The sequence below is a fragment of the Varanus komodoensis genome, unplaced genomic scaffold, assembly GCF_004798865.1.
Source record: "Varanus komodoensis strain SLA01 unplaced genomic scaffold, ASM479886v1 scaffold2, whole genome shotgun sequence".
Taxonomy (NCBI): domain Eukaryota; kingdom Metazoa; phylum Chordata; class Lepidosauria; order Squamata; family Varanidae; genus Varanus; species Varanus komodoensis.
This window is the reverse complement of record NW_025335568.1, coordinates 58,716,851-58,733,776: the sequence shown is the minus strand read 5'-3', so window position 1 is coordinate 58,733,776 and position 16,926 is coordinate 58,716,851. Positions and strand designations below refer to the sequence as shown.

The 16,926-nt window shown below is 44.7% G+C and overlaps 2 protein-coding genes across 9 annotated transcripts in view; one reads left to right on the top strand and one right to left on the bottom strand.

The window, feature by feature from the left end:
• Nucleotides 1-253: 253 nt before the first annotated feature.
• MRPL2 (mitochondrial ribosomal protein L2) lies at nt 254-10,759 on the bottom strand. Of its 3 annotated transcripts, none has more exons than XM_044429506.1 (8): nt 10,621-10,759; nt 8,113-8,208; nt 6,531-6,693; nt 5,703-5,844; nt 4,838-4,953; nt 4,065-4,175; nt 2,552-2,625; nt 254-526 (listed from the first exon to the last, which is right to left on the bottom strand). In XM_044429506.1, exons 1-8 carry the CDS (start codon nt 10,681-10,683, stop codon nt 314-316), a joined length of 978 nt encoding a protein of 325 aa, XP_044285441.1. In that variant the 5' UTR covers nt 10,684-10,759; the 3' UTR covers nt 254-313. The 3 variants fall into 3 exon arrangements, with proteins under 3 accessions (XP_044285441.1, XP_044285442.1, XP_044285443.1); XM_044429507.1 differs by having other exon boundaries at nt 8,113-8,205; nt 10,621-10,698; XM_044429508.1 differs by lacking the exon at nt 10,621-10,759 and adding an exon at nt 9,381-9,453.
• An 888-nt stretch (nt 10,760-11,647) lies between these two features.
• The window catches only part of KLC4 (kinesin light chain 4), a 59,494-nt gene continuing 54,215 nt past the window's right edge, over nt 11,648-16,926 (top strand). For 3 of the 6 annotated variants that reach the window (XM_044429204.1, XM_044429196.1, XM_044429205.1), the window contains exon 1: nt 11,648-11,745. The gene's annotated coding sequence lies outside the window, so the exon portion shown is untranslated. Of the gene's footprint in view, nt 11,746-11,797; nt 11,884-16,926 lie in introns of those variants that run through there. The other 3 variants (XM_044429206.1, XM_044429207.1, XM_044429202.1) reach the window with 2 other exon arrangements.

Here is a 16,926-nt window from a genome sequence, read left to right as displayed (position 1 = left end):
GCTCATGTTGACCATGTCTGCCTGAACAGTGTGATTTAATTGGGCATGGACTCCTAACTGTGTACAGGCCTGAGCTGTAAATGTGCACCTCGTGTAGCAACGAGTGGTTTCCTCCTGTGAGATTTAGTTCTTGCACAAAGATTCTTAGTTCAGCCTTCCCCAATCTGGTGTCCTCCAGGTGCACTAGACTACAGTTCTCATAATTGCACATTCAGCTTGGCCAGCGTGGTAGGAAAAGGAAGATGTAAACATGTTTGCAAGTCAGAAATGGTAGACTTTAATCACAGGATCCTGAGTAAATAGGGCCAGAACATCAGTTCCGGGAAGATGCTGTTGGCAGGTTCACATAGCTTTTCATGGGTGGGAGGGGCCTGATCTTGCGTCCTGCCCACCCTCCTTTGCGGTGCCACAAGCCACTGCTGGGCCGCTTTCCTAACCACCGGTTCCGGCCAGCCTTCCCAATGATGCGCTTGTTGTGGTCGACATTGGAAACCCGTCCTACTGTACACATGCAAGTTTCCAGAACCTGTAAAAGTGGGGAAGGCCATGAAACAGGACATTCCAGACATTTTCATGTGATTATTATACACCGGCAGAAGTCTGTCCTGTTCTCATCTGTCTTCCATAGTATTTAACAATTAATGACCCTTTTTATTTGCTATCCGATCTTTTAAGCTGGGTCTTTCCTTTGTGACATGGTCTACTCTCCTTTTTCAAATGCAATTTAAAATGTATTCTATTTTTATTGTAAGCTCCTTGCAGCCCCATTGTGAAAAACAGGTTATAAATATAAACAAACAAATAGCCCCAGAAGAAGCATACTTGGCCAAGCATCTTAGGGCACAATCCTATGGCTTCCCAACATGGTCTTGGGCCCATAGGAATATTCTGAGCTCCAGCTCTAAGGTCCTGTGACCTTGGAGCTCTGACCCTGGACAAAGAACCCTGACACCACTCCCAGCGCAGAAGGAACTGTGTTGGGTTCTTCTCCATGTTTAGAAATTGGTCTCAAAGAAAAGGGGCAAACTGAATAAGGGCAGCGGGGGGAGAAGGCTGAGGTTGACAGCTTATGCAATATCCAAATGAGTGGGGCTCACTTCATACCATGTATGTTTAGATTTGCCCCCTAAGTCTACACATTTTAAAGGTTTTGTGAGAACCGGCCAATGCCCATATATACATCCAAAGTTATTACTTTGCAGACAAAGCAAGCATTTGCAGAGTACTTAAGATCTGTACACCTCTGCTTCATAGATAAATGCAACACGTTCCCATTCTACTTGTACATGCCTCTTTTGCCACGACAATAGTACAGACATCTTTAAAAAAAATAAAGTTAGACGTGTTGCTCATATCTCTAGCCCTTGCAAGGTGGTGAGTTTTTGTTTTTCTGTTTTAATAAGCAGAAGGAGCTGTGGGGGCACAAATGAGAACAGGACTGTGGAAGCTTTCAAGATCTAACCCTTGTTCCTTGCCAAATTCCCAGTCCAAATTGTGTATGTGTGTGGATGCAGCACCTGCTATTTGCAGCCGGAACAAAATTTGCACTGGCATCCAGGGAAGCGTTCCTCTCATTGCAAATGACAGACAGGATGCTGAGAGCAATTTGGTTTGGGATCATGTTAGGAGCAAACAATTCACACTCTTCTTTCAACCCCTGCCCCCCACCCCATACTCTCAAACCAGTTTGCATTTTTTCTCCATGCTTTTTTAATTTTTTTTTGAGGTGAGGGGAAAGCATGCAAAAGTTGATGAAGTGAGAAAATGCATTTTATCCATCCAGATCCTGGAAACCAGCAATCTGGTGCTCATCCTTATGGGTCTACACCAGGAGGTGGGCAGAAAATGGTTGCTGTTCTGTGCCCTCAAGCCATCTCCAGTTTATGGCACCTCTATGAGTGAAAGCTTTCCAAAGTGTCCTATCTATGACATCCCTGCTTAGCTGTTCTAAAATCAAGGCTGTGGGCATAAAATATATCTCTAGAAGTTTTGGATTTATAGCTCCCAGCACTCTTGACCTTTGGCCATGCTGACAGGGTCTGCTGGGAGTTGAATTCCAAACATCTGGAATTTTCCTTGAGCTGCACCCACATGTTTTATTTATTTATTAAAAGTTTTTATATGCTGTCCCAATAGTAAAAGTTTCTGGATGGCTTACAAAAACAGAAAACCAAAAAACAAAGCTAACTATAACTACATATAAGGGTAGCTTGAGGACATGTAGTACAGTCCACATAACAGAAGGCATCATGGTAGCATAATGAATTCTATACACCTTTCAACATTCAGTTTAAGGTTGCTGGTTCTGGACATCTGTTTCAGAACAAGCCCACAGCACTGTTATTCCCACAGAGCTTTCCTCAACCTGCTGCTCACCAAATATCTCTGGGCCACCAGCTCCAGCCAGGAATGCTGGGAGTTGTGGTCCAAATATAGGAAGGGAGCCAGGCTAGGGAAGGCTGCCCACCCTAGCATGCCCCATGCCAGTTGGCAGGTGCCGTTTGCTGAAAACAGCTCTAGGGAGGGTTCAAGTAATACTTTAAGTGCCTACCTGCATTTGCCTCTTGGAGGGCAACTGTATGATGGCCGTTCCATTCAACTTCCTGAGTAACACACCACATGTGCCTGGAAGAGCATGCGAAGACACAGCATCACCATCTGGATTTCAACATGTTTTGCATCAGGGGCACAATTACTGGGAGCAGCAAGGATACTACCTCCTTATAGCTCCCTTTCCAAACAGTTTTAGCAGGTATTTGAATCCACTGACCATGTCAGAGCATTATCTGCCCTGTGAAATGGGTCTATTCAGCCCTGCGCTCACCACACACTCCTGAAAATCTGCTGGAATCCAGCTGCTCTCCCAGAACAGAGCTAATGAGTGCAGCAACATTTCATGGCACTGCTACTTCTTGTGCAACATAAACTGAACAGACTCATTTAGTCTTTATTGTACTCTCTGAAGATGGTTGCAATTCCCATCATCTCCCTGCTAGCTGGAATGATGGGAACAGACATTCAACACATTTGGGGAAAGATGCTTTGCCACCATTAAATGCTAAATTCACCATTTTAGAGCTTCCCAAGCAAAAGATGAGTAGAAAGAATTTTGATGGTGGCGAAAGCAGATGCCAGATGCTTGTGATTTCCCTATTATTTCTTAAGGTGGGGATGCTTAACTTCATTCAGGCCACAGGCCCAATTTTGGGGAAACTCACAGGGGCGTACTACAGACAAAAGGGGAGGAGTCAAAATATCAGAACACCAGAATATTTCCACTTAAAAGTTCTTAGTAATTATGGCTGAGCAGAGACATTGCAGCCTTTTGGAAAATAAGGAAAAATAACTGCAAAACCCAGGAAAGTACCAGTTTACTGGCAGTCAGGGGAAAGGGATGTGGCCATCTGGGGACACCCATGTCCAAAGGGGACCTGACTGTAGTCTAAGTCCCTTGCCCAAATTTGGAAGGATATTATAGAGTTGTAAAAGTATATTTAAAAATAACTGAACTGAGCAAAGAGCTGGAGCACTTTTCCGAACAAGGAAAGGCAGCAGCCGCAACAGGGGAGGGGCATTGCTTGAAAAACAAATGGTTGGGAGCAGACAATGATATTCATTAAATTACGCATAGTGCAGAGAACTGATAAATGTTTTTCTCCCTTGATGATAATATTCAACTGGGGCTCATCCCATGAAGCTGAATGGTGGGAGATTCAGGACAGACTTCATTGCATAAGTAAATAGTTCCATTATGAAATCCACTGCCACAAGATGTGGCTGTAGCCACCAAAACTTAAAATGTCTTTACACAAGACTTAGAGAGATTCATGAAGGATAAATCTTTAGAATTATCAGTTAATCTTTTTATCCAATTAATTTAGGATTTATTGAATAAAAGGAAGTTACAACAGTAGATTACATTGATCTATTTAAGGAGAGAGTCTTAACTGTAAAGAACAAGTCATTCCTTTCTAAACATAGTATTCAGACTGTGCATCAGAAAACCGTATCAACAGGCAACTAATTAAGCAGTGTGACCCTCAGAGCTCCCCTCCAATGCTGACCTGCTGCTCGAATATACTGTGCTCCTTTCCCGGGGTGGCTCTCTAAGTTGTTTATTAGAGTCCCGACTGGTAGAGCCCCAACAGGATATGCATCTCCTTCCTTCGCCAAGACTGGAAGACAAAAAACCATCCCCACCATATTAATGCCCAAAGCCCACAATGGCCCAGAAACACCAGGCAGAACAAAAGACATGATACAGAACTGGAGAGGCGATCTTGCTGTCGGGAACACAATCTGCCCTTTTTTAAAACGATGAACAAGTGCTAAAAAGGGTCTTGCACAAGCTTGGTGCTACCATGCAAAGTAGATGAGTAAGGCAAGGAGGCGACAGAAGTAAAAAACATGTAGTCAGTCCTGATGAGATACATGTCTACTTTGGCTCAAATGGACTGCCCTAATCAGACACCACTGTCTCTGCTTGGGCTGGCACTGAGCAAGGTCTGTTAACCGAGGTCAGCCTCTTCCTATGGAAGGCACCTTCTCTGACCTGTGCCCATGACCCTTGGAAAAAGAGGGAGAGGGCAGAGTGGGCCTCAAGAGCCCACTCCTACTGACTATTCAAGGGAGCTTCCATGGGGTCCAGCAATTCCACCCTGCGCATGATGCTCCAGTCCAGAGACTTCCCAAGAGAAAAAGTCCTTGGCTCTTGGCTTGGGATGCCACATTGAAATTGGCTCCATCTCTGCCCCATCTCAAAGAAAATTGGGGGTGTGGGGTAGGGAATCCACCCTGAATCACTCCATTTCATTTCAATAGCAGATGATGGACTTACCAGCCATCCTGCCTATTTCGTTTGAGGTTCTGATGATGTCACCTTCCGCCATGTTTTCTGTTGCAATGATCCAGCGTTTCCGTTGCCCTCCAGCCACCAGAGCTATGTTAGCTGATCTGGCCATCAACAAGAAGAGAAACTAGTAAGACATGGTCAGTTCATGTCATCAGCCTCTCCCAACAATCAGAGAGGAACAGGCCATGCAAGCTGCACTCTGCAACAAACAGTTGCAGCACAGAGTGCTCCCTCCTATTCAGAAAGGGTTTCCAGTATTACATGCTATCCTATCCTTAACACTCAACATTCTCTGCCAATTTAGTCAGTCATTACCAGGCTTTGGGGGGGGGGGGGGGGGGGAGATTTTGTGTGTGGGGAGTGGGCGGAAGAGAAGTAGACACTTTGATGCCCATTCCCAGCTACATTAAAATCTTGGAATGATTTCTATGGGCAGTTCTCACTTCATGTTTGAGGATATTTAGAAACAGTTCTTCAATGTGAACCAGGAAATGACCTATTCAGCCAATGAAAGGGTTCTCTCTACATTTTTATATCTGTGTGTATCTATCCCATTTCCCAGCTACCACATCCAGGGTTCTTTTCTTCTCAGAACTAGGTAAGCATTCTATGGGCACAGAACCAGCTCACTCCTCACTGGGTTGCGGGGGTGGGGTGGTTATCTTGAAGAGTTTTACTTGTACTTCTGCAAGTACAGACTTGGAATTATCCAAAGTCTGCTGTGATCTCCCTCTTGAGACTGGCAGTTGTCATGCTGGCTGTATAAGTGCCAGTATTCAAAGAATTAAGCTAAAATTTGCATACGAGAGACACTGCAGGCTGCCCTAAACAAAATCTACCTGTCACTCACCTGCATGGATCATACCGGACCAGTATCACTTTCTCCTCAAAGGGAGCAGGCGTTTCTTCATTTTGGTGATGCAGTCTTCGGAAATCAATCATACGATAGTTGTGTTTACTCCCTCCTCCAATTCCATGGACTCGGATACGACCTTGTGGTGGACACAGCACTTATGAAACATCAGATATTCCATTTGAACTACTAGACAGCCATGTGATACATTGGTTAGCACGTAGGACTGGGACTCAGGAGATCCAGGTTCTACTCCCTACTCAGCCATGACACTCATCAAGTGCTTTAGGCCAGGGAGACTCAGCCTAACATACTTCACAAGATTTTTATGAAGATAAAATGGAGAAAAGCACAATTATGCAAACTGTTTTGGGTTTCATTTTAAAATGTGCGGTATAAATGTAATATATAATATATAATAAGTCAAGTGAATGGTAAACAAAAAATAATAGACATAAGGATGACTGACAGCCATCCTACCTCTAATGTCATGTGACAGAAATTAGGCTGGCTATAAGTAAAGAGTTAAATTTTTCCAGTTTTCAAAAGCAAGCTTCTAGTCCTCACGGCTGTTGATAAAAATGTGCATGGAAGAGAGCTACCTGACGATTAGAAACAAAAGAAAAAAAGAACCTTAACTTGCTGTTTATATTCTCTTAAGAACTGACTTTTATCAAATGTCCATCATTTTAAAATCAGTTAGGATTTTTAAATGGTTGGCTCTTGTTTTTCATATCTGAGGCTATGAATCCCAAAATGAAAGTATAGCTGGGAAAGATCCCAAAGAGGCTGTTGAGGATGGGATGAACTGCAGCTCAAACATACCAGTGTGATCTCGGCCTCCTGTCTTTCTCATGGGAATGGGCCTAACTGTGTACTTCACCCTGCATTTCCACATTGGATTGCGAGTCCATGGAATAGAACTGCTGGATTCTTGGTATGCACGGAGCTGGCTAGTAAGGCAGATGGGCTTTGGTTTTACAGGTATCTAGGAAGGACAGAAAGCAAATCACAGGCAAATCACTGAAATGAAAATTCTCTTCTTATTCTTAAATTCAAAGAATATGCAGCATATATTTTCACAATCTTTTGTTGCCTATTATATTTTTCATGTGTGGCCTTGACATTCAATGGCAAGTGAACTGAATTGCAAAACTGCGATACAACCTAGGTCTGGATCCTGGTCCGAACTTCAGTGCTTTTCAAACCAGAGGCTCTTCAAATGACCCCAGTCAGCCCCTTGACGTTATGGTCATGGCGGAGCCCAACATGGCTGATACTGGTCACTGTCAATTACTTTATTTAATTTCTATACCACCCAGCAGCCAAAGCTCTCTGGGAGGTTCAAGGCAGCACAATAAAAACACATCATAATTAAAGCATCATAAAAAGTTTACCATACAAAGTGTAAAACCAAATATAATAACTTGAAGACAATCTTGAGACTTGTTTAACAGCTAGCAGGCTCCAGTAGACTACTTGAATGCCCTGCAGTGGAGGAGAGTCTTTATCTGGTGTCAAAAAGATAGTAAGTTGGCGCCAGGAAGGCCTCAGTGGGGAGTTCATTCCATACTTTTCTATTACTTCTAATATTTTATTTTCAGGGCAGTGTCAATCTTCCTGGAGGGCTACAGGGCATGGGGAGCAAAAAGGGTGTGTCTCTGAGCCAAGTGTGTGTGGAGTGTTTTGAGGATGTGCGTGCCTGTGTTTTGCATGTGGGGGGGTTGGTAGAGTTGTGCTGTGTGGGTGTTTTGCCAGTATGTTTTGTGTTTCTCTGAGCATCATTCACTTCTCTGCTGGGAATTGGAAATTTTATTGAGCCTTGTGGGAGCAAACCTTTGTTTTAGCTTTTGGGACTCAGGTGACACTTCTTGTATCCAGTTTCTTGGTTAGGTTACTTGTCTCTTAGCTTCATCAGTCTGCTTCCTCTGAAACAGGGCATGAGCAAAAAACTGGGTTCAAAATAGCAGGCATGGGAGCTCCAAACACAAGTTACCTTGCTTTTAGTTTGCTTCATGGAAAATGTGTGTTTTGTGCCTGGTCGTGCCTGCCAGAGCAGTCATTTTGTGAAGATTGTGACACTCCTTCAAAATTCCAGATGTGTCCATTAAATCAAAAATGTTAAGGACACCTGTCCTAGGTAGTCCAGTGTTCACAGTGGACAACCAATGGGAAGCTTACAAGCAGGTCATGAAAACTACAGCTTTTGTTCCCCAGCAACTAGCATTCAGAAGTACATTGTCCCTGCTCCCGGATGTAGCACTGTGACCCACGGACACAACTACTTTGGGCAGTTCCACTGGCACTAGAAAGGCAGGATACAACACACTTAATAAACAAACAAGCAGCCTAATCCTGCCTGAATGTATCTAATATCTTCAGCCAAAAAAGGATGAGGTCAACATACCTGTGAGAGACGCGGGCTTGAAGACAGCAACAGTGATCCAAAGGTCCGGATCAAGTTTGATATAGCCATAACCCAGTAATGTTTGCTCCCTCCCTGCTGAAGAGAGGAGAAAAGGGAGCACATGATCAAGTGTTACTAAGCATTAATCCTATCCACTCAGAGACTCTGCCAAAGCCATTAACATATTGAACAGCAGCCAAACTGGATCAGGTGTTGATTACTTTGTTATATACTTATCACATCCTTTCTCCAAGGAGTACATGGTAGGTTACTTAAGGGACATTCATGGGGGTTATTTTATGTTATCCTCCCAGAAACTCAGTAACAGAGTTTAGGGTGAGACATGGAGATGGACCCAAGGTCAAATAGTGAGAGTCACCTTAGAAGGAGGATTCAAATACAGTGTCTTGAATTCTAGTTGACACTCTGTCCCAGTCTTCCCCAACTTGACACTCACCAGATGCATTGGACTACCACTTAATAATTCCCAGCAAGTATGGTGCACTGGCCATTCTGGACGGGGATGATGGGAGTTGAAAGCCAACACATTTGGAGGGCACCATTTTGCGGAAGGCCCATTACAACACCAAGAAAGAGAACTGAGGAGGAATTTGGGGGAAAGCCTTTTCATTCCATCCTATTCTCCAGTTTAGGACAAGAACAAATTCCACTTTTCTAGAAGACAACTTGCAAGGGCTCTATAAGGAACATGCTTCTGCGTACCAAATAACATCACCCTCTCATAGATTAGACAAATAAATGGAGGAGAAGGCTATCCATAGCTACTAGCCTTGATGTCAATGTGCTACCTCTATTATCTGAGGCAGCATGCCTGTACACAGAGTTGCTGAGGGGCTTGAGCAGGTAGAACTTTGTACCCATCCTACTTGAGGGATCTTGCAGGTGACTGGTTAGCCAGGGTGTGAACAGACTGCTGGACTGACCATTGGTCTGACCCAGCATGGGTGTTCTCATGGGACAATCTGTACCAAATTAAGGTACTTTAAGTCACATGGTCATCTCTTGCTGGTATGGGGCGACACTGGAGATAGCGGAATCACTCCTTTACCTCATTTATCTGGGAGTGAGCCCTACTGAACAGAATTAGACTTTCTAAGTAAACATGCATATGGATGCATGCAGTCAAGGCCCTGCCTGAAGTTTGGGCCTACAAGTCCAATAATTCCTAAGCATTGGCCATGCTGGCTGGGCCTTAGAAGAGTTGCATGGAGCAACAACATGTCCATTAGAGAAGGCAAAGAATGTATCTTTAATGTTTAGCATCCTCCCCTTTGCTTTTACCAGAATGCGACTGCCAGATTAGCCTTTCAGCCTGGTTGTGCCAGATCAATGTGCTGGTTGGGCACTGTGGGAGTTACAGCCTAACACTTCTAAATGGCACAGGGCTGGGAAAGGCTACGTGTTTAGAGAAAAAACCCATAAGCGTTGCAAGTCATTATTTTCATATGCCACCATTAGAGCAGAATATGATTGTGTTACTACTTATTATTATTATTATTACATTTCTATGCCGTCCCTTGCCGAAACCTCGGGGCGGCTTACAACATGATAAAATACATTGAAATACAATAGTACATAATAAATTACCATTAAATATAAAAATACAAAAAATACATTGATTTACAAATATAAAATTAAAATTATCAGTATAAAATAAAAATATAGGAGGAGAAAGAGAAGGAAGAAGAAGTTGCCCTGGCCAGATCATATGTTTTAACAATTGAAATGATGTTTAAATAAAAAGGTCTTTACCTGGCGCCGAAAAACCAGTAACGACGGTGCCAGGCGGACCTCTTTGGGGAGTGAATTCCATAGGCTGGGCGCCACCGCAGAGAAAGCCCTCCTCCGGGTACTTACTCTCCTAATTTCTTTCATGGAGGATTCCCGGAGAAGGGACTCTCCCGCAGATCTCAAAGGGCGGTCGGGCATATACGGACATAAGCGCTCGTTCAGGTAGCCAGGACCCAAGCCGTTTAGGGCTTTATAGGTCATAATCAACACCTTAGCATCATTCCTACTCTGGCAGGAAGATTCCCTCCTATGAAGAATACGATCCGAAGCTAACTCAGAAGTAACTTTCACTGTAATTAATTGGGCTTTTTCCCAGGTAACAGGGCATATGATGATAACTTCTATCACAAGGAACCCGTCTGCACTCCTATGCACACTGTCTTGGAAGTAAACCCGCTAAACTCAGTGGGGCTTACTTCTGAGCAGACATGAATGGGATTGCTGTGCTAGGCACCTGAACCCACCTCAACAGGTATTACTTCTAAGTGACAGATGTGTGTCCCTGACATAAGCAACCAAGCAGCAGGGGATTGCAGCGTGAGGATTTTGCAGAACTGATCTCCAGTGTACAGGAATCAGCCGGGATACCCGCCAGCAATATCCTCCCGGGATAGCAATATTTTGTTGGGCTATACGTCAGGATTCCCGATGAAATCCCAGAAACGGGATACTTCGCCCCTGCACCGTTCCACTTACCTTAAGTAGGCCCGCAACGTTTATTTCTTCATTATCTCGGGCGTCCTTACGCCTGCAGAGCATGCGCGAAGAAGCGTACACCCTTCGGGGAGGAGCGTAGAAAAGAGCGCCGAGCTATTCGTACAGGTTCAGCTTTATTCTTGGATAAAAGCGCAAACATAGTTTTTCTACCCTTGGGCTCGCTGCTGCTGTCGGACTACGCAGATCTTCAGTCTGCGTGACCTATGGATGGGGGTGATGGGAGTTGTGGTACAAAACCACCACCTTGGGACCCAAGTTTGGGAATGGGCGATTAAGTACTTTTAGCACTACTGCGGACAGCAACTTGCACCTTGATTTTTTGCCGTACTGCAGCAGCCAGAACTACCTTTACCTCGCCTGCCAAACCCCCAGAAACCCCATTAAAATCGAATGATTTTTCTTGCTTCTAACCTTTCGTACTTTGAACCTTGCTTTAAAAGTTCCGGAGTAAAGTTAGTCATGGAATTAGAGGGGCGGTTCCCTAATAAATCAGTAGCTGATGAATGAATGGTAAATTCTCCCAGTAGAGGAATGTTGAAGTGGAGCTATTGAGGGATGCACGTTGCATCTGTCTTGGCTAAATGCGAGAAATAGTTGGGGAGTGGATATATAGGGCAAGTAGATAAGCCTCTTGTTTAACAAAATGCACGACTGAATGCAAGGCGGAAGGGTAACCCCTTCTTTCCCCTCAGCCTCATTCCCGATATGCTCTTCCATATGTCCCATCATCCCAGTCACCCTGCTCGTTGGCTAGGGATCATGGGACCTGAAGTCGAGCACATCTAACGTAGGCTGAACTAGATGCCTGACTTCCTTTTTGCCGCCTGACCAAAGAACCTCGCCCAACCCTGCTCCGCCCACAGAAATGACCCGATCTGTCCAGATGCATTCTGGGAAGTGACCTGCTTCCATGCATTCGCCATGTTGGATTTAAAGGGGCTGCGGCGATATTGGGCGGAGCCTCGATGTGGATTGTTTTCCCCCGAGCTCGAGAACAGCCGAAACCGCCTCTGGGGGCGGCGCCGATGAAATGAGCTGGCGGCGCATGCGCGTGCATTCATCCATCTATGAGGCTGTTTCTGAAGAGCCGAGGAAAAGCAGCAGGTAGGCATTTCGCTTTCCTCCTTTTCCGTCTCAGAAGTACAGCGGTGGGTTCTTCTTGGTGGCATGTCCCCTTCTTTGCCCCAGCTGTCTCGGTCACTGGTCGTAAATCACCCCTGTGAAAGGGATGTTATGGAAAAGGTAGGCCTCTGGGGTCTTCCTCACGAGGGGTGGGGTACTCTTTCTAGACAGAAAAAAAATCAGAGCTGTGACAAAAGAGAGGCTGCCTGGAAGTAGCAGCCCCTGGCCGAAGAGCGCCTTCCCCTTGCCTATCCTCAGTGGCAAGACAAACGCGTGTTTTACATGCCCAGGGGTACTACTGCCTATTCTTCTTCCGTGATTGAGTGCTGGCCTCAAACCTAGTGGTACAGCTACATAATTGTAGACTCTGGATTTAGTGGTCTAATGCGATGGGGGGACTCTTCAAAGTTTAGATGGCATTCTATCACTTACTTCAGAATGTGGTAAGACAGCCCTGCTTTGTTTGGGGGCCCAGCTGCTCGTTCTGAATGGGACCCTTGACTTCAGCCCTAAGGTCCTGCACGGAACAGAAAGCAGGTGCTCAGATTCAGCCCTGCTGTTAAACTGGGGGCACATCTTGGGTTGGAGACGTTCTTCCTTTTTCCACCCATCCTTCTGCCCTCAGCACCATCCCTGATCAGCTGCTCATTCACTTTGCTTCTGCTGGGCTATGCTTCTGATCTGCTGGTAAAGCAAAAGTTGGTATCTAGGATAATAGCTGGATAGGTGCCCAGGATTCTTGCAATTATTTTGTAAATGGTGTAGTTTCATAGAGAAAGGGTTTTGGGATTGTCTTGCCCTTTGCTTAGGAGCTGCCTCCTGACTTGGCTATCAGGGCAGGTTCTAGAGGCAATGGGGAGGAAAACCCCAGAGAAAAAGTGACACCTTAACAAGTCTCTCCTAAATATTGCTGACTTTCATTCTGTTGCAGTGGTGGTTCTCTTGCCTCTCTTTTGGAGTTTTCTCTCTGAGGAAAAATTGATCTGACTCAGTGACAATCCTCACACAAAATTAGTCTGGTTTGGTTTCAATCCTATGTACTCTTTAATAGGAGTGGGTTCCACTGAATTCAGACAGGCATGGTTTTGAAAAATAAGTTCAAAATGATGCTGTTACGAATAGAAACCTTCCTGGTGTAGTGGTTAAGACCATGGGACTGGGGCTCAGGAGATCTGGGTTCCAGTCCCCACTCAGTCATGGAGCTAACTGGGTGACCTTGGGCCAGTCACAGACACTCAGCTGAACCTACCTTACAGGGCTGTTGTTGTGAGGATATGATTGAGAGGAGGGAGAGAATTACATGAGCCACCTTGAGTTCCTTGGAAGGAAAAAAAGGCAGGATATAATAAATAAAAGCATGGCAAAGAGGGTGGGCTTGGACTTGTTGAACTGGATGTAGGTACTGCAAGTTCTGCCTTGCTTTGGAACTGTCAGGCCAACAGATCTTTCACGATCATGAAATTCTTTGCTTCCCAGTTCTCTTCTTTGATTCCAAAGAATTCCCTAATACATTTGGCATGTTTTTCCTTGGCTTGGGATGTGGTAAAAGTCCTCTGATGCAACATTCTGTAACTGCTACTGTTTCCAATTCTGGTCTCATTTTACAAAGAGTCGGGGTGGGGGCTTACTATTCTGTGCTTTTTCCTTAAACCTAAATGTTACAGGCTGCTGGGTTTCACTTGCCAGTTAAGCATTTAAATGTCTAAAGAGGTTTTGATCTCTGGACCCTGGAAAGCTAAGGGAGGGGTCAGTATGTGTAAGCTTAATTGCAGAGTCTCTTGTGTATGTGGCACAGTCCTGCTATTTATAATCATGATGCTATCGCACCATGCAACTGTGGGCTGTGCTGTCCTGCAAAAGGAAACTGAGTGGATTCTTTGACACTGTGACTTAAGGAACTCCTTTTTAAAGTTGCTGTTGCAATTCTGTATCACCCTAGATAGGTCCATGTTGCACAACTGTTCTGTTTTGTTTTATATGTTGCACACAAGTTTTTCACTTGCTCTTCTTATACAAGTCTTCTAAATTATGGGTTACTTGCTATTCTTATACAAGTCTTCTAAATTATGGGTTAGGAAGTATTGGAATAAGATGCATTTGGACTAGCAATATTAATTCTAGCTCAGCTTTTTTATGTGCTGTGGGATCTTCCTTGTAGTAAAACTGAATGTGAATCACAGTCAACTGAGTCAAAGTGCCATCAGATCCAGGGCTGTCTCCAGTTCCTGCTAGTCCGAAGCTTCAGGCTTGCTCACCTTGCTCACTTTTCTGTGTTAGAAAAGTCTATGTGTCAACGTATTTCTGCATGTGATATTAAGCTGAGAAAGGTGAGGAGGACAATTTGACAGTATATTTTTTTAAAGGATGGCCTTGTTGATATTTTTTGCTAATGAACTGTGAAGTATACAGTTTCACAAAAATCAGAGACCTGTTTATTTAGGTTACTCAAGAGTTGACTGGTGGAGGTGGGGAAAATGTTCGTCAGAAGGAGCAAATAAAGATTGAATAAGCCCTTTTAAAAGAGCAAACAAACCTTTGCATGGCAAAATGTTAATTGCTTCTAAGGTTGCAGTCCTGTGCAATAATCTAAGAATAGGTTCCATGGGTTTCCCTCTGAGTAATGTTGCTTTTTGGAAGATATACATTCTGTCTCTTAATATGTGTACATTCCAAAAAGTGATATCACAAAAAAGTTCACTTTGGAGGTGCTTTATTTTATTTATTTATTTTATTTAGAAAATTTCTAGGCTGCCCCATTCGCCGAAGCCTCGGGGTGGCTTACAAATAAATAAATTAAAATACATAAATAACAATATAAAATACGCATAACTGTATAAAATAAGTCACCCTGGCCAAAAAACTTTAAAATAAAAATAACATTAACAATTAAAATGACGCTTGAATAAAAAGGTCTTCGCCTGGTGCCAAAAAACAAATAACGACGGCGCCAGGCGGACCTCTCTGGGGAGCGCATTCCATAGATTGGGCGCCACTGCAGATAAAGCCCTCCTCCGAGTACCTATCCTCCTAATTTCCTTCTCAGAGGGTTCCCGGAGAAGGGCCTCTCCTGCTGATCTCGGGGTGGGTGGGCATATATGGACGTAAGCGCTCCTTCAGGTAGCCAGGACCCAAGCCGTTTAGGGCTTTATAGGTCATCACCAACACCTTGAATTGGGCCCAGACTTCAATGGGAAGCCGGTGAAGCTGACGGAGGACTGGAGTCATGTGAGCATAATGCCCAGTCCCCGTCAACAGCCTGGCAGCTCTATTCTGAACCAATTGAAGTATCCGGACCATCTTCAAGGGTAGCCCCACGTAGAGCGCGTTGCAGAAGTCAAGTTGGGAAGTCACCAATGCGTGTGTCACTGTCGCCAGGCAGTCGTACTCCAGGTAGGGGCGCAGCTGGTGGATCATCCGAAGCTGAAGGAAAGCGCTCCTCGCCACCACTGTCACCTGAGCTTCCAGTGAAAGCTCTGGGTCGAGGAGCACTCCCAAGCTGCGGACCTTGTCCCTAAGAGGGAGTGCAACCCCATTCAGGACTAGGTTGAGAAAGAGGGTGGAAAGCATCCTTAGCAGCAGAATCTTCAGGAATGAGTGGGATATTTATATGGCCCGGTGTGCCCTCATTTTTCCAAGTGTAGGTATCCCAGGACACAATCCCCAGCAAAAGCAGTGATCCAACTGAAAAGGATATTGGGGGGGAGGGATGCTTCCTCAGTTCCCCCACCCCTCCAGGCAGGATCCCAGGAGGTTTTTTGGATAATCACAAGCCCCAAGTATCCCCTCCATGTTGCCATTGACCCCGAGTTCCTAGTACCTCAAAAAGCAGCACCACTTTGTGGGAATTCCACTGTGGGTACTGGGATTCCCCTGCAGTTCTTCCCATGCTAGCAGCAGGGGGGACTCATGCAAAATGGGAGCAGATATGGACACCTGATCTTATCCTGAAAGCCAGGGGGGTCACACTGTGGGGAAGGTGGAAGGAACCCATTCCTGCAAAACATGATCTTGGTCTATATGGAGCTCCCTGGGCCTAACCTGTCAAAATTGACAAGTTCTTGCAATTCAGGGAGAAGGGAGGAAATACTTAACTGCTGCCTGTGCAAGGTACTGTAGTAGAGGGAGCCCCTAAAATGCCCCATTTGTACCAGTACTTACCCTAGTCACTGCAAACTGCTTCATTAGTGCAAAAGTAACACTTCAGGTTTTAAAAAATGAGCACAATGATCAGTGCATATAATCAGAGTGGGGGGAAAATCAAAAGGGGAGTGCTTACAGGTAGGCCCTTCAAGGTACTGCTGGGACTTCTGAGGTGGCATTTTTTGCCTGCACAAAGCAGAGATCTTCTGAAGGGCAGCTTTTGTGATCTCCAAAGGAAAGAAAATGTAATGAGGCGCTGTGGTAAGACTGAAAAAGCTTGCAGGAGCTGTAGAGTGTAATGGAAACTCAGTGTTCCAAAAGAACCATGATGCACCTGATTACCTTTTAGGTGCATTACGCCCTTGTGGCAAACAAGCCACACCATGTGACTTGTCCTGCAGTGTGGTTTGCCATGTGGTGCAAGCCCTCCCAAAAATTTCAATAAGATGTGGCATTATTTTAGTTCATTTATAATCAAGGTGGGAAGCTGCCAGTTCATGGATCAGATGTGGCCTTCAGGGATTTCCCCCAGTGCAAGCATCTTCTGTTATCCTCAATCAGAGACAGGAGGTAAGAGATTGTTTAAAAGATGATTCACTTTTAAACACCCTGTGTACAATTGCACCATATTTTATAGCCATGAGAGGTGTCACATGGCTTACTTCTGAGTAGGCTTGCCTATAATGGAATTGTGCTTTGTCTGCTTAGTGGGAGAAGATCTTTAGTTATTATGTGGCATCAAGTCCTTTCTGATTTATGGCATCCCTACAAATGGAAGCCTTCAAAATGCCTTTATCTTTGACAGCCCTGCTCAGCGCTTGTAAATTCTAGACTGTGGCTTGCTTTATGGAATCAATCCATACAAGATCTAAATGGGTAAGAATTATCTGACTCCTCCCACTTTGCTTTTTCTGTCCTTGGCCTCACCCTGTGTCCTTTGCCCCACCCGCTGATTGAATGGCACAACTGGAGATCCTTCCCAAATAGGGATTTGCCTGTCTCTCTTTGCATACTTCAGCCATT

What these genes read in the sequence shown, in the direction of transcription:
- MRPL2 (XM_044429506.1), bottom strand. Translation starts at nt 10,683, where the DNA reads ATGCTCTGCAGGCGTAAGGACGCCCGAGATAATGAAGAAATAAACGTT. An exon ending in AGGAGGCCGAGATCACACTG is followed by an intron (nt 5,845 to 6,530) that starts GTATGTTTGAGC and finishes GTCCACCACAAG; the next exon opens with GTCGTATCCGAGTCCATGGA. An exon ending in ACAGTATATTCGAGCAGCAG is followed by an intron (nt 2,626 to 4,064) that starts GTCAGCATTGGA and finishes ATGCTCTTCCAG; the next exon opens with GCACATGTGGTGTGTTACTC.